This window comes from Gallinula chloropus, assembly GCF_964237585.1.
Source record: "Gallinula chloropus genome assembly, chromosome: 23".
NCBI lineage: Eukaryota > Metazoa > Chordata > Aves > Gruiformes > Rallidae > Gallinula > Gallinula chloropus.
In genome coordinates, this window is record NC_140108.1 from 662,243 (window position 1) to 684,428 (window position 22,186).

General features: G+C 42.1%; 1 protein-coding gene across 4 annotated transcripts in view; it reads right to left on the bottom strand.

Annotated features, from left to right (window-relative positions):
• Nucleotides 1-22,186, bottom strand: part of VPS13D (vacuolar protein sorting 13 homolog D) — a gene marked incomplete at its 5' end in the record, with an annotated part of 105,182 nt that overhangs the window by 25,619 nt on the left and 57,377 nt on the right. For all 4 annotated transcript variants that reach the window (XM_084274448.1, XM_084274447.1, XM_084274446.1 and 1 more), the window contains 7 exons: nucleotides 12,195-12,362; nucleotides 12,678-12,812; nucleotides 15,013-15,161; nucleotides 16,843-16,939; nucleotides 20,206-20,355; nucleotides 21,288-21,437; nucleotides 21,706-21,822. In XM_084274448.1, the coding sequence (XP_084130574.1) occupies nucleotides 12,195-12,362; nucleotides 12,678-12,812; nucleotides 15,013-15,161; nucleotides 16,843-16,939; nucleotides 20,206-20,355; nucleotides 21,288-21,437; nucleotides 21,706-21,822 (966 nt within the window). The remainder of the gene's footprint in view (nucleotides 1-12,194; nucleotides 12,363-12,677; nucleotides 12,813-15,012; nucleotides 15,162-16,842; nucleotides 16,940-20,205; nucleotides 20,356-21,287; nucleotides 21,438-21,705; nucleotides 21,823-22,186) is intronic.

Below are 22,186 nucleotides of genomic sequence, written 5' to 3' on the forward strand. Positions count from 1 at the left end.
ACCTGAGGCTATCTATGGACTGTGTTTAAGGACAAACACTTTGCTTTAAGAGGATTAGTTACTTTAAAAAATGTAAAGGTTCAATAGACCTCCAAAACTCAAACCTCACTACGGAATCTGTCAAGGCCTGAGGCTGATTTTTCAGGAACACACTTTGGAAGTTACATTAGTGCACGATGGGACAGTCAGCCAGCAGAATAAACCAATTTATGAATACTGATCAAAACTAGTAAGTTCTTCTCAGAGCTTTGGATTCCCCCCACTTAAACTGGACAGCTACCCTCTACCAGTTTTCCCAGTAAATGTGATCCAGCCTTTCCTCAGATTTTCCTTCCTCTGTGAAGCAGAATCTGACACCTAATAGTAACAATTCTAGTTTTGTATATAGAAAGAATTTTCATATAATAGTAAATTATTCTCCTAGAAAGGAGGAAATAAGGAAAAAAACCCCAAACACATGCAGAGCTCCAAAGTCACTGTCTCCAGTAACTGTACGCCCAGCATTAACTGGGGACATCTTAGTTCATGCTTTGAAAGTAACACTGAATGCAGCTGTAGGTAGAACAACTTAAGGATTCTAATATATCACATGTACCATCCAATGTCTCCACCTTGCCCTGACTCAGGAGACAGACTCTAAACTCGACACACATTCATGACAGAACACTTTTTGTCAGCTCCCCCCCACACCCTGGGTGCTGTTTAAGAAGAAGTTACTCCACAATGGCAAGTTATTGCAGGATGAGAAACCTGAGTGAGCAAATTGGAAATGTAAGCAGTTTTAAGTCCAGTTAAGCAGTAACATGGAAGGAAGATTTGAACAAGTTGAAGGAAAAAAGCCAACTTGCCTTCCTCCCCCCCAGATGTCCTGTCCTGCTTTTAGATGCTGCCTTTGAGACGTGCAGTGTTAAGATACTGAGATCAGGATATTAAAACTGGGGGGAGCATTGGCTGTGGCCTGTGGAGTTGTTAACCCAGTCATGCAGAAAATAGTCTCCAGATAACCAAAGGTGACAACAAAAGTGCCAGCCACCCTTGTCTTCCTTGGCTTTTGTTAATAAGGTGTGACCTGATAACTTCAAAGCCTACTTAAGGCCACGTAAATGCCAACATAACCAAATACAACAGCTTCTGGAACAAACATGAAACTAATCAAGGAACTTCTCCAACCCAGTCCCCCTCCTCCTCTGTCCTAATTTTCCTAACACTTCTTTGTCTACTTGCCCATGAAAAGAAATTAGTAACTTGGTCTTTTATCTCTGCATTTCCCCCCACTTTTCCTTGAAACAGAACCCCACACAATACATCAGCACCAGCTAGGACACGTTACCAGCTTCCTATCCAAAGGGCACAGAGGTGTTACTGAATGAAGCCAGGGATATGTAAGCAGGCTGGTGTTTTACTTGTCAACCTGGCATCTCCAAGCAGACCTAAGACCACTAATGATGAGTTCTGTCATTTCAGCTACCAAAAATATTTCAACTTCTTGTTAATACACACTGTTTAATGATTTGCCCTATCCATTCTGCCTAGTCAAAAAGAAGACTCTCTCCAAAAAGCCCCACTCATAACATTTGCCAACCTTCACTCACCGATACCCTCCTTCTCCTCTGCCTCTCTCCCCAAAGCAGAAGGTACTTTCTGCATTTCCCCTCTCTGGAGGGACACTGACCTTTTTTTCCAGGTCTACCTTCTAAAGACACCATCCCTGGTTTTCATCCCACGCTAGTGTATGCAGGATGTGTAGCTCCCAACTGGTAATACACTGCAAGCAGAAAATACAACCCACTACCCTTCACAAAACCAAAGCCCGTGTGGTCTGGCCCAACTGACCCTCCCAAGGAGGGTGAAATACAACCGTTTCCCACTTTCCAGGACACGATGCTATTGTGAACACTGTATTTGCACCAACATGTGAATCATTCTCAGCACTTCACAAGGACTGGAAATGCTCTTACACTTCCAGATGCTGAGGCATGCTGGCCTTACCTCTGCAGGCTCTGCAGGCTCGAGGAAACAGATGATTCATCAATTCTTGTTCTACCTTCCAAAGTGTTACCAGTCAGTATTAACCATCTACCCTGATCTGAAAAAGCAGCTGAAATAGTGTCTGTAGAGAAACTAGTTTTCTCGTGTTCTGGGTTTTCTTTGGGGTGTGTGTTTGGTTTTGGTTTTCTTTTTAAAAGCCCAAAAATTGAGGAAGGTCACAAAAGCTTCTCCCCCAACTATGTATCCTTGCTGTTTAAAGCAACAGAAGAAAAACAAACCCACCCATATATGGTGTTTGTGAATCAAAGCTGGTGCCAAACAATAGGGCTTGTGGGGCACAAGGAGAACTCCAAGCAAATGAAAACTAATTCTGGACTTTGTACTGCGTGTTCCCTCTAAGCCAGATGCATGAAGCACACGGCACGGAAATAGGGTTTAAGTAGTATTAAAGGCTTTTTAAGCTCTTGGCACTGCCTGGTTCTCTAAGGAGATCCCAAAAGGATAAATACACCATTATGACTCCAGTCCAAACATTCCACTGTAATTCTAGCATCAGAGAATGGTACACTTACAAACATTATTGACTGAGCACAGCAGAACATTCCAAGGTGGAATTTTAAGGGAGAAAGTGATGAAACTCAACACAGGTCAGCTGTTAACTTCTGTGCAAACCTCCTGAGGAACTGCATTTGAATTGGAAATCACAGGGTTTACTCAGTTCTCACCTTTGCTTCGCAGAACTCCTTTAAAAAGGAGCTTTGTTCAAGCCACAGCTCTGCCCCCAAACCACCTCCTTTCAAAAAACCCTTGAGCACCACACACGGATGATGTTCACACTTCCAGCTCCAGTAATTAAAAAAACGCTTCTCAGAAAGAAAAGCACAATTTTGAGTATGTTACTTCAGCAAGGTAGCAGAGTATTTAAAATCCACTGAAGTCTGAAAGTCTACTGTAAGCTGTGAATTATGTAATCTCCAGTCCTCACACGCACTCGGCTGTTTTCCGAAACAGGAAAATCCCCAGTCACCATGGTTAAAACTCATTCCACAGTTACAACAGTAACTCCCCTAAACATAATTAACTGTCAGGGTGAAAGAGAAGAGCTGCTTATCACAGGAAAGGAAGGCTGCATGGGGAAGGAAGAGCGGTGATCGCCCGATTCCTGGCATGAGTTCTGTTAAACACATTCTTCCCTACAGCCCTAAGCAGGAACTTGACTTTTCCTCCCCTCCCTTACCTTGACACTCATCATCTTCCCGAGGTGCTGCCACAGGGAGTGCAGCACAGAGGGCTTGGAAGGAATAAACATCTCAAATCACTGTCCCCTGAGAAGCTAAGGGATCTCTGTACAGTAAATACTGGCTGGAAGGCAGACACCCCTGCCCAAAATAAGTATTCTTCTATAGTGCAACTCTTCACACAGAACACTATTTTCACATTTTTTAAACCCAAGCTGTCTTCTGAGCACGAAGCAATGGTGTTTTTCTTTAGACAATATCTAAACGCCTTTACAATAAAACATCTACACCTGTTTTAGATAGATTTTTAAAAGTTAACATAAAACATAGCTATAAACTCTATAATAAACACAGGTAGACTGATAGCACGAGAAAGGAGCTACTTTCCTTGGGGTTGGTGGGATTTTTGAGGTGGTGGTTATTTGGTTTGCTGGTTGTTGTGGTTTGGTTTTATCACCTTTTTTTTTTTGGACCCCACATCCAGTCCCTTCCCTGCTGCACAGAAGTTTGCTGTTCAACCAAGTGACTAAACACAATGGACTATCTAAAAGTTTAATATATATCTAAGTTTACTTCCTTGTGTCTTCCTGCATTCTGGCAGTATCATTAAAATCACCTTTATTTCCTACATCTCTCCAACCTGTTAAGAGGTGTTTTAGAGGAAACCAATTTATACCCTGTCTTCCAACAGTACAACAGTTCAGCACTCAGCATTTATTTTGCTATACAGAGGCAGAAGTCCTCATGGTGTACATGTTATAGGCTAAGCAGACATACAGATGTGCTGCTAGGATTTGTTAGTTAAAACCAAAGGTTTAGAGCAGTTAGCTGTGCTCAGATGCCTTGTGGAAGGGTAAAAAGTCATGCAGTATTCTTGGAAAGACATAATGAGTAGGGGCAGTGGGACAGGTAAGAGATGCCTAGAAAACTCTTCTGGCCTAAGTTTCTTTGCTTTTACTGCAATCTATTAAGACTGATGGATACATTTCTGCAACTTCCAATAAAAATATCTTTTAGAGCAGCTTTACTAATCAATACAGGCACTGGGATGGAGTTAGGCACTACACACCATTTTACAGACTAGATTCAGTGAGCAGACAAACATAGCCTCTTCCTTCCACATCACTGCAGTCAACTGTGCATTATACTGGGACTAAAAAATTAATGCTTTGAGCATTTGAAAAAACCCCAGGTGTTTATTTGCCTGATTTAAAAGGCTTTGCTATCTGAAGTTGTTCCACAAAATACTTTTGCCATGGCCTCCATCAGTCTCTTAAGAATTATTCAGATTTTCAGGCAGAAAAGTTGGTGGATTCCATGAAATTTATATGCTATATACTTTTCCAGTATATATTAAGTTAACACCTACTGTTAAACCCAAGCAGGAAGGATGGTCAGGCTGAGCCCTAAACACATTTATAAGCAATTCAGACTGCACGGAGAGGAAGGTGTAACGGAACTGCGAGTGGAACTGGCAGAGCCTTCACTTGGAGAACGTTAAATCAGCAAAACGCTATAATCAGCTTCTCATTTTAAGAGAGACATAAACTCTGACCCTCTGTAAATTACTGACAAGCAGGAGGAGGCAGCGGCTTTTCCCACTGAACAAACATATGTTCCTGGAGATGCGGTGCAGCCTTCTCCACCCGTATTTATGTCCCCGAACCAAAGCAAAGGAGCTTTAATTAGCTCACATCCCATCGTTAACTAAGCTTCCTAATGCATCCTGACAACGGCATGTCGGCTGGGCAATCTGCGGAGCCCCCCGACGCGCAGCCTGTCCGGATGCCTGATTAGCTGGGTCTCCCGGGGGAGCCCCCGGTTTTATCTCCACAGATGCCGGAGGAGCTGGGTCCTTCCCCGGGGAGCTCCTGGGAGGCCGCACCAGCAGGTGCCCGCTGGCAATAGTTTTGTGTTACAGGGCTGGATGAGTGATCCCGGCAGGAACCGCCGGCTGTTTTCACAGACACAGAAGGCAGTCAAAAGTCCACAGCATGAACTTGGAATGACCCCAATTGCAGAGTCACTGGCGGGTTCATCTGGAGGACAACTGCGCTTTATTAAACAACTAATACCCTTAACAGATAATTCCCCTCCCCCAGCGTTAACTCTTACACTGCTTGAGGGTTTCCCTGTTTGTTTATTTTTGGGGAAGGGAGTTATTTGCCCTCCCCACCCTGCTCCTTACAAACCCCTCTGCAGACCGAAAACCCCAGGCGAGGCCTGAAGAGATCTAGGCCTACTCCCGAGCCACAGGTAACAGCAGCGCAGTCGGAGAGCAGCAGATGAAGCCTGGGTTGTACCCAGGCCTGTATCACCATCTCTGCTGGTTTCCATCTCCCACAACGTGCCCAGCAGCCTGGTGTCACCTCTGCCACGGTCACCTGTGACCACACTCAGGATCTGAGAGAACCTATTTAAACCTGATGTGTTTGTTCCCTGAGGTTTTTGAAGGAAACAGGACACAAGCAGGTTAATTCAGCCTGCTGTCCTGTGTGGAGAGCCAACATCTCTGAGGGATGGCATGTTCATATCTGCTGAACTGATGCCAGTCATCTATTGTTACAGGTTCTGAGGGCACCCTGACCGTCTCCCATGGATGCTGAAGTAGTCTCTTCCCTCCTCAGAGACATGCTGCCAAGGAATTTCAAGCTTAAATCTGCGCTATTTAACATATTCTACACAACTATGTAACTTTATATATACAGTAGGGAGGTGTAGTTAGCCTTTTTCCAAGACTAAAGTCATTAATTTCAAACCCACGCCTCATTTTTAATGCTTCATTCACCAACCATAGGTTAAGATCAAACTTCATGTCAACAATAAATGTTTATTTCTAATTTCACAGTTTGTGCTTTTGGCAACGTTCTGCATACCCCATTTTAAATTCTCCTTTTTTCCACTTAATTCCCCCATGAGTCAGCGAAACGGGAACACTGCATTTTCTTTTGCAAGGAAATCAGCTGGCAAACCCCTTCAAAATAAAGCTCTAGAGCAGATGTGAAACTTAATTCTCAGGATGGTCACTTATATATTGCTATCAAGTGGTAAGAATCTCACTGTTCTTGAGCTGTGCCAGGATTCTCATTGTCTAACAAGCAGTTTCTCCTGGAAAAAGCTCATTCAAAGTTACCACTAATGCCTCAGGGTTTGATTTCCAACGTGCACATTTAAGACATCACACCCAGACCAAAACAGTTCTTCCCACAAAATGCATCACCATTTTCCTGTGACCTTACCCCGGCTGTTTACCCACATACAAACAGACTGCAGGCTTTGTGAACTTTGCTAAGAAGCTTTGTAAAAGAAAGGCTGGACTCAGCCTGAATTGGGAAGGGAACTCAACCAGGATGCTGGTCCAACACACTTTATCCCGTGGTGCAAATGAAAAACAGGAAGAACAAAAGAATACTTCCAACTTCTTAAAGAGCATCCTTTATCCCAAAACCTCTTTCAAAGATACTGATTACAGATACCAGATGTTCTGCACATAAAAGGTGCCACTTTCCATAGCTTTTGATTGTCACTAATTGGCCATAAAGCTTGCTGTCTTTTAAAGCTGCCAGGAAATGGGGAAGTGGCCTCATCTGTACTGCTCCTCCCAGCGCTGAAAATTTCTGCCTGGGAATTTCAATTACTTTCCTTCTCAGCATCTCCCTATTTTCATAGAGATTCTCACTGCTTAGCATGTGAACCTGCACATGTACTGCTGAACTCTGAAGGAAATGCAAGTTAAATGAAGATGATCTGCAGTTCCACCTGGACACGTTACCTGAACAAGCTACACAGCACTGGGGGAGACAGCAAGGGAAAGATCTGGAGATTACACTGAAGACATCACAGGAAAAGCTACATCTAACCTGAAGTGTAGACATCACTCCTAGGAATAAAAAACACCATTTACAGCAATCGCTGCTAAATCCCACAACTTCAACACCCAGATGACCCTGGTAAAGGGTGTCTGCCAGCTTTTCCAAATTCAAATCTGTAAAGTTGCCCAGGAAGATGACGCATATTCCAGCCTTCTTTGTTTTTTCCAGTATGAAACTGCCAGCAATCAAACCCATTCTGCTGTTGACAGTTAAATAGAAGTGAGTCAAAAAAATATTGTTAAGATATAAAATGGCAGGAACCTCAGAACCCAAATGCTACCGTCATCTTTCTACATTATCAGTTGACTATTTGCTTAATACTCACCTGAGGAAAACATCACCATGTACTTTATTCTCAGGCTTCATATACAAAGGCTTTTGTCAGAAGTTCCCTGTAACCAAGACACTTTTTTTTTCAGCTACTTGAACTGCCTTTTTAACAATTCCTAGAACTCCTGAACCAGTGTCTCCAAAGATGGGAGCATGCCAGTTGCTCTTGCTTCACAATGGTATCAAATAAATAGTGGTTGGTTACATAAACTAAGAAAATTTAAACATAAGGGAACCATCAGCTCTGCTTTAAAAACATTTCTGTCTGTTTCTGGGTAGAACCTGCTTAAATTGTACCTACCTTCTCTGCTTCCCACCTTATTTATTGCCAGTTGTGTTAAACTTAACATTCATACAAGTCAAACACTTGTTGGTGATTTGTTTTTAAATAATCCCTTTATTACTTCCTCCTCACTTCTCCATTCAGTAATCTTTATTTTTCTGTCACTGCCAACCACTTGAGATTCTGCTTTGATTTATCTTACAATGAGGGTTAAAACTCCAGGTTCCCTCCATGTTGTTTTCACACCCCTTTTCTACAAATACGTCCTCCATGTCAAACCCTCACCTGGAGCACCAGTCATCCTTACTGGTCTTATCATTTTCTTACCTGGTTCCAGCACCCTACCTCTTTTCATCTCTCTGTTAATCACTTACCTCTGCCATCAACTTTGAGCTGAATTAAAATAAATATATGGAAAGCCCAGGGCAGAAGTTCATTTGTGCCTCTTTCCCAGCCAGAAAAGAAAACAAACACCCACCATACTATTTGTTGTAACTGCTCTACAGATAAAGTTTTGGCATCCAGGTGCCTGCCCCAGGCTGAAGGGGGCAGAACTTTGCAGCCTTCCACAAAAATCTAACAAGGAAACGCAACTGTGGCTGATACTTTGCCTTTCCTTAAGAAGCTTAATTAAATTCCTCTGCAAACTTCAAAGACCAATATGAAAATCAAGCTCTTTCAAGCAGCTCCTTAAATTATTTTTTTTTTGGGAAAAAGGGAGGGACACAACAATTATTTCCATCCTCTCCATATGTATATCCATCCATGCATCCATCCATCCCTATCTCCTCAGAAGCTAAGCCTAGCTGCAGAGTCCTTGCAGCTACATTACTACCTGCTCAAAATTCATGAAAGACAAGAGGATTCCTTGGAAAGGTTGAGAGAATCAGACAAATTACATACAGGATTGACAAGCTGATGAATCTTTTCATTCCTTTACTACCAGGAAGTCCCTATGTCAGCACAAGGCCTATTTGCTACTGGTAGAGACAGCCACACTCAATCTTCCACTTGGAGAACACAAGCTACAGAATGCTTTTGTTCAGATGCTAATGCAATGTTCAATATTCATTTCTGATAGAAACACCTCTGAAACAGGATTTAGGATTTAGTACTATCATGCCTAAAGGGGGAAACAAAAAACACCCCACCAAAAGCATGGGTGCCAAGAATGCAAGACATTTCTACGCATATGGCAACTATAGAAGTCTCCATTCAGAGGGAATGAAATTCCCTCAGGTGTCTATATTTAGGATCAAAGAACTTTTTAAAATACAGAACTTGGAGTCTCCGAGGGATAAAAACTACAAAACTGTCTGTAGTGAACTTTATTTAACCTAAGGTTTTGTGCCAACTTAAATACACTGCAGCTCTCCACTTGAAAGAAGGCATTACCCACTGAAATGCATGGAAAAGCCATTACAGGGATAATCAACAGAACTATAAAATAGAAAAGTAATTAAATGACAAAACCAGATACAACTCAAATAGCTTACTTTTCAATTCAGTCAAGCAGTATTGCTTTTAAAGTGATGATTACACTATTAAAGCTCCTTTATCTATCTACTCACACCTTAAAAGACTACTCATCTGAAAATCTGGGACACATTTTTATTTAGGACCCTTAAAACCAATTTCTTCCAGCCACTGCTTTGTATGCTGGCCTAGGTTTGGCTGCTTTAGTTAGCTCCACAGAATAAGCTGCAGAGATGAGGACCTCTATGGCACAGCTGAATCAGGTGAAAATATATGCAGTGAAAAGAGACTTAAAAATACTTTCCCTACAGAGAGCACCAATAGTGAGATGAAAATGATCTAATGTTTCAAGCCTGTTTTTCTTGAATAGTTGGGATTATTCCCCCCCCCATTTGTTTCTTTACCAAAACTTCATGTATCCCAGACACACTCAGAAGGCTTGTAGAAGGTAGAGAGCAGTAAAAGACACAGGTCTATGCTGCACCGTGTAGGTAACATGTCACAAGTGGTATGTGAAACAGTAATTTTTTATCATACAGACATTCCTGGCTTTGGCTTCGATCAGATTTAGATGCCTAAAAGCAGCACAGCAACAGGGAAGAACTGAATTCATCCTGATTGTGTCAGGCTTTTTTACTGTCATCTACATACCAGATTTAAGAGCCATCCTTTGAAAGGAGGATTAATCCAGGAGGTCCATAACATACTATTAAGCCTTCCTTAAAAGATCTAATTCTCTCCTTATTTTGAACAGACAAATATGTAATCCACATAAAAAGGTTTTAAAGGGAATGCTGAGAGACTTGCATCACAGACATTTCGGATATACCAAGGAGAAAGGAAAAAAAACCACCTGGGAAGACAGATAAACAGTACATGGGGTGATTTTCAAAGGTATAAATGGGAAGCAGGCACTAGGCTCCTGTTGAATTTTGAAAGGAGTTCAGCATCCAACTGCCCCTCTGCCTTTGAAATCTTCCTTCACAAACTCCTTGGTTACAAATGACTCCAAAGTTCAAAGAATGACCTTGTCCTTGTGGGAAACATAGGAAGGCTCGTGCCTTTTAAAGAAAGATTTATGAGACTGTTGCTGCAGATGTGACTGTAGTGAGGAAACAACACTTTATAGAAAGGAAACTCTAAAGAAACATACTCTATTGGGTGGAGTGGACGGGTCACAAGAGATTAAAACCACAAGAAGAAAGCATGGACAAAAATACTCATTTACACAGATGGATACTGCCTTACAGAAGCTCAGCAAGTCTTCCACCAGATTGCCTGGGTAAGCCTGTATTTGCAGTGCTGACAATCACAGCATCACCTAGCGTGGGATTAGGGCAGGAATATCAGTAACTTGGTATTTTGTTTGAATTTTTTGAAATTGTCCAGAATGGGCTAATTTTGGGAATGAGGTAATTATGACAGAAAAGGTGCAGTCATCTTTCCTCATGGTTCAACTGTCTAGGTTAGATATGCTCACACTATGCACTTGGTGAGGGGCTGGGGATCCCCATGGCAGTTTAGCTAGGTTTGATAGCGTTAGTCTTGAGCTCTCTGAGTCTGCAGACTCTAGATTTCACCTTTCTCACTTCTAAATTACCCTTTCCCACTAGCATGGGGAAAAAAAAACAGATTTCCTCATGTACAAATGGCTGGAAGAAGCTGTGAAGGGCTGAACCATGCTATATATGTGTACAAACTTACCAGGTTGGAAAGAGAAAAGAATAGGGAGTATGACATTTGCAGAAAACATCTTTAAACAACAGGACAGGCTGAGGGAGCTGGGTCTCTTTAGCCTAGAGGAGACCAAGAGGTGACCTCATCACTGGCTATAAATATGTGCAGGGTGAGACTCAGGAGGCTGGAGCCAGGCTCTTCTCAGCCATGTCCAATGACAGGACAAGGGGCAGCGGGTACAAGCTGGAGCAGAGGAGGTTCCATGGGAACATGAGGAAAAGCTTTTCCACTGTGTGGATGGCAGAGGCCTGGGACAAGCTGTCCAGAGAGGCTGGGGAGTCTCCTTCCCTGGAGACATTCAAACCCACCTGGACATGTTCCTCTGTGACCTAATCTAGGTGTGATCCCGCTCTGGCAAGGGGCTGGACTAGACTATCTCCAGAGGTCACTTCCAACCCTGACCAGTCTGTGATTCTTTGAACACATCTGGATGTGAAGAATGTGTGACACCAGTTCTAGCCATGAGCTCCAAGTACACCTACAGTACATGCTGACACACTACAAGTGTAATGAAAAATATTTCAAGAACAGACATTTGCTCAGTATCAAGTACAGTATCGACCACAATCAAAACCACTTCTCACTGTTGGCTGCTGTTTCAGCTCCCACCTCTCTCAGGCATTGAAGATAGTTATTTTCACTGGGAACACTGATATAATTGAATTCTGTCAGTCGTTATCAGCAAGGACAAAAGAATGTTCACCATGCAGAGACTTTGGAATGAAACTGAAGATAAATGTGTAGCAATCTAGGAATTCCTTAGTTTGTTGCTATGTGGGATAGAAAAACCCACAACTCAAGTGTTAGCATACTAATTAGGATTCACATCAGCCTATTCACTTCCCAAAACTAAAAGTTAAAAACTCCTGTTACACCAAATAACCTCTTAAATACTACAGAATTTTGTAACACTCTATTTCTCTGTAACACATACACAATATAATCTAACTTTGTCCACTTGCACACAGGAGATGACACCACACTGGAGCAACATTTAAGTTCTCACTCTTGTTAACTACTGCATTCAATCTGCAAAATACAGGTCCATCAATTATAAGGCTTTGAGTGGTTTCACTGACTCCTGCAGGCTTTCTGGAATCCCCAAAGCATATATATAAAGTGCTTCCAAAAAATAATCTACACCCAAGACAATTTTTACAAACCAGAGAGGACACTGTGCAATTTAAAGATGATCAATACTTCTATTTTGCTTTTTTCCTGGTTTTTTTTGCTTATTGTTTTAGCAAACTTTAATATCTTAATTATTACCTTTGCAGCAGAGTTTGATACTCCATGTGTGACATTTCTTATGAGACCACCAACATTGCCGTATTTTATAAGCCCAGTAACACCTTCTGTAACATCATTCCATAGACCCATAGGGCTGCCAAGAAAATCCACAGATCCTAAAATCCTTGCTGCCTGACTGAGCAGCTCCTGTAAAATCAACAGGAAGAATTAAATATCACTTATGGATCATGTTAACACCAGCAAGGCTGGTTACAAGAAAAAGAATCCCACCCTCAACAAAAGCCTACACAAAGCCAGAGGGTAAGAAGTGACCACACAAATACCAGTAAGATCCACAGTTTCACCTTAAAATGCAGTGTATTCTTAGAAGCATGGTATTTTTCAGCACACCAAAGCAGCACTACAGCACAAACCCTTAAATAAATACTCAAGAAATGAGTTCCCACACCCTCAGTACTGAGCTTATCAAGCCTTTGGCAATAAAATCTGAATGACACTTACCTCTTGAAAGTGTTTCAGAATGTCATTAATGATAAACTCCTGGGTTTCATATGGATGGACCCTAGTGAAAGGATCCAGATTAATCACAGCATCTTCAAATCGGATTAGAGGGAATCCCAGCGTGCTTTTCAGTGCCTAATTAAATAGAAGATAGTGCTACTTTGATTTTTCTCTCTACCTCTCATTCACAGCACCCATACTAATTAAGCTTTAAATGGCTAACAAACCAAAATTATTTGAAGCTGCTTGAGTAGATTATCCATGGAGACATTTTACCTTTATATGGAGGGCAATCACTCTATAAACCTTTTTCTTGTATGCAATAATCAATTATTAGAACTGCATTTCTTCAGTAACCACTGAGTCCTTAAAAACTCCTGCTGCCATCTGTTTCCTACACTTGATAGGAATACTTCAAAACAAAATGTGTTTAAGATTCCATGCTCTGCTGTGACTGCTCTAATGTTCAACTAAACTGCACCCTAAATGGATTTATTTGATGCGTAGCGAAGACAAAGCTGGGTATTTTCCACCCTGAAGTTCTATGAATGGATTAGAGGTCAGGATGAGCTGGAGTAACATAAATCATTTCCTGCAAGCCTAAAGCTCATTTCATAACAGTGTGGTGCACTGAGATTCTTTAAGCCAGCTTTTTCTATTATTTTCAAGGAAGAAAACTAAGTAATTAGCCCATGGGCCATCTGTAGCCTGTACTGTCTATACTGAAATAAAGCATATTTAAGGTGGGCAAGTTATAGATCTATATATACACACACCTAAATAAAACAACCTTGGAAAAATTAACAAGAAAATTCATCTTTTCAGAAAGGAAGAGATCCCTTCTGCTTCAGGTCTTGATAATGGCATCTGCAGTCACTAACATCAGAAAATCTGAAGGCGGCAAGAAGCCTGATCCTTGGTTATATATTTCTGCATCAATCACTAAGGCATGCTTGGTAGTAAGTAATACGAGTTTTTCTGCCATCTGCAGGCAATTAAGGTAAATTACAGGTCTGATTTAAGTTTGCAAGTAAGAAAGGACCTATTTATTTTTTCAGTAAATGGAGGACTAACTAGAGCAGTCGTCATTATTCACTTGGGTAGGAAGTAATTTCCTGTTTAACTATCAGATATTATATAAGGCAACTTTGTTAATATTGGTACTTAATAAAAATAATCTGTCTACACCAAATTACCAGACAGCAATGTCCAAACCAGAAACATTAGAGGTAGTTAGAAAACCTTCTACAAAGGCTCTACTGTGATTATTCTCTCCCTCCCACCCTGAACTCTCCCGTGCTACAAAACTGAATGGAGCTCTTTCTGTGAAAGTTAATATACAGAATACAGTCAGGGACTGTTATCACTGGACAGGGGGGGAAATGTATACCCCAGGCTTTCTCTTGGGAAGAATGCCAGTGGCTGCCAACACGTATCCATGTGCAGTCATATACTGAAGGTGGTAGGAACTCCCAACAGGGAGTAGTTTCTTAAAGACACTCACTACCAGCACTGGTTTCGCTCTCTAAATTTGAGATGGTTGGATGACCAACATTTTTGTGCTGAAGCTAAAGAATAAACACATTGAAGAATGCTGCTGATGTTGAGTGGTAAGAAATATTACAGCTAGCTATTGAATTGTCCTCCTCTGCACAGGACTTTGGCAAAACCAGTAACAAGGACACAAGACTGATGATACTCCAGGTGACCTTGGCAGCACTCCACGGTGCACACTGATTCCACAAAACTAGACTTCTTTAAAAACTTGCACATCTTAATGCCCAAGATATTAAGGGCACAAAAAAAACCCCATTTAGTGTCTCAGTTTTGGTCTTTGAACACAAAAGCTGAACAGGCAGCAGCTCAATTCCTCTACAGTTGGGGAGGGGGTTTATAGTCGGTTTTGCTTCAAATCCCCCACCTTGAAGGAAATTAGCTGTATTAACTCAGAGGCAACTGAAATATGCTAGACTGTTGTCACCTTATTAAGTCCAGGAAGGTCCCAACACCTTAGTTTTCTTTACCCTCACCTCAGCAGTCATTCCCTTTGAGGGTCTTTACCATTAATATAACTAAGATCCTTTGTAAAGAAGTGAGTTATTAGGTGAAGTTGGCTGTGCTTAAACTGGAAATTACAAAAATGAAAGACTATTAAGAGGAGACTGGAAATTATGCAAATTCAAGAGCGGAAGTTATTGAAACTTCTATTATTTGTAACTTAAATAATGGAAAAGTAAATAGAAGTTAAAAGTACTAAGTTAAAGCTTCTGTTCCATTTTGCTCCAACAATAGAATCTCTTACTTGGAGGCATACTCTGGGAAGGTGTTGGCATACCTTGAGATCCAGTGGCAGCTTGTTGGCAGTGAAGACACTCAGCTTTATCTGTGGCACACTGATTTTCAGGTTTTCAAAGTAGTATCGCTTTTGTCCCCCGCCTTGTTCCACAACCTTTTCATGGAGGTTTTCATCGTATTTTTCAACCTCTGCATCCAGACAAAGCACAGGAATCAGAACAGATCACTGATAAATAACCATGGGGTTATGAATGCACAATCTGTAAAGAGTTAATAGTTTCCCTGTACAAATAACAAATATGTGTGACTGCTGGTGCAGCCAGCAAGATTACTCATGCCTTGTGACATGAAGTTGACCTCTGAGGCTCAAGAATTTATTTTTTTTGATTTGTTGGCATCTCTAAAACCTGAATGTATTTGTAGCTAGATAAAAAAAAATAAAGTCATCCAAGTGCATAGTTTAAGTTATTTGGGCTTTTAATCTTGCTTTTAATTTATCTCTGTCAGCGCACAGAAGCAAGGCAATACAACATGTCTACATGCTGTCTCTCTTACTGTGTAGTCATGGCCTTAAATATGTTTTCCTCTCTCTCCTTTCCTTATATTTCCTTCCACACTCAACTCCTGATCTATTGTACAAAGCAAGCACAGCTGACAACCTTTTCCACTACAGAATGGAAGATATTTGAGTGATTATTAATGTATAGGGTGAGCTCAATTTGGTTGACACTAACAGGTTCCTATGTTCTTTGCAAGAGCATCTTGGTGGTGTGAGAAGGAGGGAAAAGACCAAAGATGACAGTGTCTTATCAACTCAGGTGGAGTAAGTAAACACATTGAATGTAAATGACAAAATCATTTTTGTCTGCATCTTGGATTACATCATCAGCGGATAAACTACAACGACTGTACAGTGAATAACCAAACCCAACACCAGCAAAGGCATCAGGGTAAACCAAAACAGAGGACAGGCTAGGGAACAGCCTAAGAGTGAAACTCTAAATCTTTATTTCTTCTTCATTGCTACAAATTTGTCAGGTCCTCTGTGAAACTGGGGAACAGAACACGTGTATTTTTTCAGAGGCAATTCAGTAGATGTGGATTAGATCAATAGATGTGAATTAGGCAAGGCACAGCACTGTGAAGCATCATTTGTAGGCTTGCCTGCATTCAGGATCAGGCCAAGTATGTCCTGCAACAGTTAGTCTAAACCCCTACACACCCTACTACAAAATAAAAGTGATTTTTCCAATTGCCATTCCAAACCAGACATTTCAGGAAGTTTCCAAAGTACAATGGAAGGATTAGAACAACATCTATGAGATTAGAAGACTCAGAGCTCTATCCTGCCTCACTGAATGGAAGAACACTTCTATTACAATGAAAGCCAAGGGTACAGATGGCACAACTAAAATGTCAGACAGCCAAAATTTAAATTTATCTTTGGTTAAGCCAGAGGAACTGCCCAAGGAACAAATCCCATTGCTAGCCCTGGGTCTAAATAAACAAACATTACCAATCAAAGTGGTTTGCTAAATTAAGAACACAATTTCTTTCATCCCAATTTAGATGAATCTAGACACAAGAATTAAGATGAATAGTAAATTCCTTCCCAGAGAGGCTCAGCTCAGCCACCACGTACTAGACAACAGCACGGTACATGGGTCATTACCTGAGTACTGTAACAAGTGTAACATACATGAACAGCTTTATAGGGGCCACTGAGACATCAGCTGTCCCACTTTCTGTTCAGCAGGAGAAGTTTCCAAGCAGCTAAGAATTTGCTTGGTGTTTTAAACTTGTTTTATATGCAAAGATCATACTACCTCTGTATACAGTAAAACCGGCCTTTGTAGTTTTCATACTGTACCTGACTCAGACTGATCATAGCCAAAGAAACCCAAGAGCTTCAGAAGTAGTTTCTCCTCAATTTGAACTGTGAACTTTCGAGCAGTGATCATCAGATGCTACAAAAATAAACAAGTCTTGAGTTTGCAGTATTAACACTAGAAATACAATCCATGTAAGCCATTGAATAGGACAATGTGTTCTACTCAGAATTTTTTTCACTGGAAGGGATTTGTAGTAAGATTCCCACCTTCCAAATGTCTCCAGTATTTTTCTTTGCTTGATGTTACCTGTAACTAGTGAGGACTGTTTCAGCATTTGAAGGTATTATGCTCCATCACCTACAACTACACTTTGGAATCTGATGCTTACCTGTTTTCCACACCAAAAGCAGCTGATTTTCAAAACAGTCTCAAAATATCTCAAAATTCCAAGTAAGAGAGTAGTCTTGTAAATCAACTCAGTTTTGCCCTCACAATGCCTACCACACTTGGTGGATCCATTTCCAAACAAGCTGCAGTACACCAAACAGGTTGATGCTGCAAGGTAACAGCTTATAAGAGAGAAGCAATAACCTTGGACACAACTCATGAAAAGCATTCTGTAGATAGAATCACAGAAAGTGTAAGGTTGGAAGGGACCTTCAGAGCCCATCTAGTCCAATCCCCCTGCAGTGAGCAGGCTACGCTGTTTGAAGGAATGGGAGCCTGTGAGAGCTGGCTAGCATTTAAACAGCACTTCTTCCAAGCACAGGAACGATGCATCCCTTTGAGTAAGAAATCAGGAAAGAGAGGCAAAAGACCTGTGTGGATGAGCAAGGAGCTAATGAGTAAACTCAAAGGGAAGCAGAAGGTCTATGAGCTGTGGAAAAAGGGTCTGAGCACCTGGGAAGAATCCAGGAAAGTTGTCAGGGCCTGTAGGAATGCAACTAGGAAGGCTAAAGCCCTCTTGGAAGTGAAGCTGGCAAGGGATGTAAAGGATAATAATAATGAATACTAAAAGGATGAGCAGGGATAATGTAGGTCCCTTGCTGAACGAGGTGGGTGTCCTGGTAACGGGGGATGCTGAGAAGGTGGAGATACTGAACGCCTTCTTCACTTCGGTCTTCACTTCAAAGGCCCCCTGGGACCCAGACACTGGAATAAGGAACGTTTGGGAAATGAAGAGCTTCCCTCTGGTTGAGGTGGGGGTGGTCCAGGAGCATCTCAAAGGGATTACTGTACACAAATCCATGGGCCCTGATGGGATGCATCCTCATGTCCTGAGGGAGCTGGTAGAAGTGATTGCTGAGACGCTCTCTATCATCTTCAACAGGTCTTGGAGGACAGGAGAAGTGCCTGAGGACTGGAGGATAGCCAGTGTCACTCCAGTCTTTAAAAAGGGCAAGAAGGAGGAACCTAGTAACTATGGGCCAGTCAGCTTCATCTCTGTCCCTGGAAAGGTAATGGAACAGCCTGTTCTGGACGCCATCTCCAAGCAATTGGATGAGAAGAAGGTCATGAGGAGCAGTCAGCAGGGATTCACCAGGGGGAGATCATGCTCGACCAATCTCATAGCCTTCTATGATGTCATCACCAGCTGGGTAGATGGAGGGAGAGCAGTGGATGTCATCTACCTTGACTTCAGCAAGGCTTTTGATACTGTCTCCCACGACATCCTGATAGCAAAGGTGAGAAAGCATGGGATAGATGAGTGGACGGTGAGGTGGGCTGAGAACTGTCTGCTGGACCGAGCCCAGAGGGTCTGACTGGAGACCTGTGACCAGTGGTGTTCCCCTGGGCTCGGTGTTGGGTCCAGTCCTGCTTAATATCTTCACTGACGACCCTGATGAGGGAACAACATCCACCCTCAGCAAGTGCCGATGATACAAAGCTGGGAGGAGTGGCTGACACAAGACACTGCGCTGCCATCCAGAGAGACCTGGACAGGCTGGAGAGCTGGGCAGGGAGAAACCAGAGGAGGTTCAACAAAAGCAAGTGGAGAGTCTGTCACCTGGGAAGGAATAACTGCTGGAGTCAGGACAGGCTGGGGGTGACCTGCTGGAGAAGAGCTCAGTGGAGAAGGACCTGGGGGTCCTGGTTGATGACAGGTTGACCATGAGCCAGCAGTGTGCTCTAGGGGCTAAGAGAGCCAGTGGGATCCTGGGGGTCATCAGGAGGAGTGTGGCCAGCAAGTCAAAGGAGGGGATCCTCCCCCTCTACTCTGCCCTGGTCAGGCCCCACCTGGAGTGTTGTGTCCAGTTCTGGGCTCCCTGGGATAAAAAGGACAGGGATCTCCTGGAGAGAGTCCAGAGGGGCTACGGGGATGCTGAAGGGCCTGGAGCATCTCCCCAGTGAGGAAAGGCTGAGTGAGCTGGGGCTGTTCAGTCTTGAGAAGAGAAGACTAAGGGGGGATCTAATTAATGTCTATAAGTATCTTAAGCATGGAATGCAGGGGGAAATGGGCAGCCCCTTTTCAGTGTCTGTGGGGACAGGACAAGGGGCAATGGCTGCAAGTTGGAGCACAGGAAGTTCCCCACCAACATGGGGAAGAACTTTTCCCCAGTGAGGGTGAGGGAGCCCTGGGACAGGCTGCCCAGGGGGTGTGGAGTCTCCATCTCTGGAGAGATTCCAGCCCCATCTGGATGCCGCCCTGTGCAATATGAGCTGGGGAGCTGCTTTGGCAGGGGGTTGGACCCCATGAGCTCTCCAGCTCCCTTCCAACCCCTGGGATTCTGTAAGTCTGTGATTCTGTGACATCTTCACTAGACGATGTCGCTCAGAGCCCCATCAAGTCTGACCCTTAATGTCTCTAGGGATGGGGCCTCCACCACCTCTCTGGGCAACCTCTGCCAGGGTCTCACCACCCTCAGAGGGAAGAACTTTTTCCTAACATCCAACCTAAATCTCCGTTTTCTAGTTTAAAACCATCACCCCTCATCCTAGTGCTCCATGCCCTCAGAACAGTTCTTCCCCAGGTTTCCTATAGGCACCTTTCAGGGACTGGACGGCCACTAGAAGGTCCCCTGGAGCCTTCTCTTGTCCAAGCTGAACCACCCCAAGTCTCTCAGCCTGGCTTCACAGAGTGGTGCTCCAGCCCTTTGATATTCTGGTTCACTATGCTACTATGGTACCTATCAGTTCTAAGGAGACAATGTTCATGTGTGACTTTTCAAGCCCATCAAACAGGGGTGCTGCCTGCTTTGTTATATTTTTTAAACATATTTAGTACCCTATTCATCCCTGTGCTTTAAACACCACAAACACAAGAAGGAAGACAGAACATCCTTTACCCTCAATATTAATTCAATACAGTATTTCACAAATTATTAAATTCAGATCACTAGTCAAAATTAGGAACACTAAAGGTCATTTAAACATGGGACAAGCCAAGGACTGTGGTTTACCTTGTATATATCAGTCAGTGCACTTTTACTGGGAAATTTCATTGCATTTACTTGCACTGCAGGTGCAGTCTCTACGGGTTCATTTTCACTCATCTTAGGTGTCAGAAAGAGCATAAAAGGCTGCGTGGTGCCAATAAGCTGGTTGTCCACCTACAGAGCGGCCAAGACAGACAACAAAATCTGAATAGGTGACAATAAACAGCAAAACTGGTGATCTTGAACAGAGGACTTAAAACCTTTCAGAAATACATTGTCCCTGAGCCAGGGAGACACTGAATATACTTGGCTCTTGATCATCACTGTGACCATACCAAAAAGCATGTAGAAATGTCCTCCATTTAAAAATGATTACAGCTACCAGCAAAGAACAACTGTAACAAAACTGTTGTTTCTGTGATTTTTTTCCTTTTTCAAAACACACAGTGAAAAATATTAAACAGCAGAATTAAGCAACTCCTGCATTAAAGTCTGAAAGATTCATGTTAAGTATTTATCTTGTGTGATTGACATCAGTACTCACAATTTCCAGGGAAATCTTACATACTGGGATGAGAATTCTAACTCTAATTCTAGTCGTGTTTTTTAGTAGAATAAAAATGGTCTTTACAGGCTTCAGGTTAACTTGTGGATTCTGAATTTCAAAGATTAAACTGAAAACAAAGGTCAAGCCAAAACTCTGAAGTTAGAAAGAAAATCTATTTGGAAAACAAAGATGAGATTCATATTTGTATTATTTATGATTCTGTGATTTATGTTGTGGCACCAGCAGAATCAGGACTCCTGCTTTCAGTGGACACTTTTTTCATTATGTAATGATAAAGGACCAAGGACCAGGAAAGAAGAAAAATCTCTATCTGATCTGTTTACAAAATAAAAATTATTTTAGTTTAGCAAATAGAAAGAAATGGTATGAAAAATTTATCATCCTAACTATTACTAATTAGGGAACAATGAAAAAAGGAAACATTGGGCTAACTGAAACTTCTCTGATGTTTAGGAATTGAAATCTCAGTAACATTTAGTCTTTATACATATTTTTCAAGCCTTTTACAAAGACAAATTTATTTGAAACTGGCAAATACCTGTATGTCTTGCACACTGAGCTCTAGAACCTGACTTGTTGACAGCTGCGTGTAGTGAACGTTAATTCTGGTGAGGCATGCAAATACCAGCTCTTCAGGAACTTTATTGACCAAAGACAATCCTATTCCACCTTCCAGCTTCACAAGCACCTGAGAAAACAATATTTGAAGAGGAAACGAACAACCCACTAACAAACCAACACCCAAAACCCCTGTGACAATTGAATACATGTTTCTGCAACAAAGTTATTTTTATAGTCTCATTTCTAGAGAGGAATTTCAGCAGGAGAGAATACAAGTTCCAACATGAGGTCATCATGGGGAGAAGCTTTCCTAATAACCCCTCCCGGAGTCCCCTCTAAAATTTAGAAAGAAAAATGATAACTGAAAGAGACAGATGCTGGCTGTAATATCTTACTTCTAATTCCTGCTCTGTGTCTGGATTTTTTAACTTGCGCAGATCTTGTTCCGTGACTGGAAGTTCATCTCCTCCACTGGACAAGCGATCGCTTCTACGTTGGTTAAAATCTGTTACCTGATAAACAAATAACAGTGATCCCTTTTCTATTTGTAAGTAACAGCTATATTGACCCACTCATAAAGTTATTATAAAATTAATTGTAAATAATTATAAAATGATTATTTTTTTAAAAGTAAGCACAGTGAACACTTTTGTTGTAATTATTTCTGGCATCCATCAACCAGAGAGGGTGGTGTTCAAGGCCAGGTTGGATGGGCAACCTTGTGTAGCTCTAGGCCTGGAGGTTGGTGGCCCTGCCTATGGCAGGGGGGTTGGAGCTCTGTGATCCTTGGGGTCCCTTCCAACCCAGACCAGTCTATGATTCTATCATTCTATGGTATCCCCTCCCTCTTCACACCGTTAACTCTATGTAAGACTT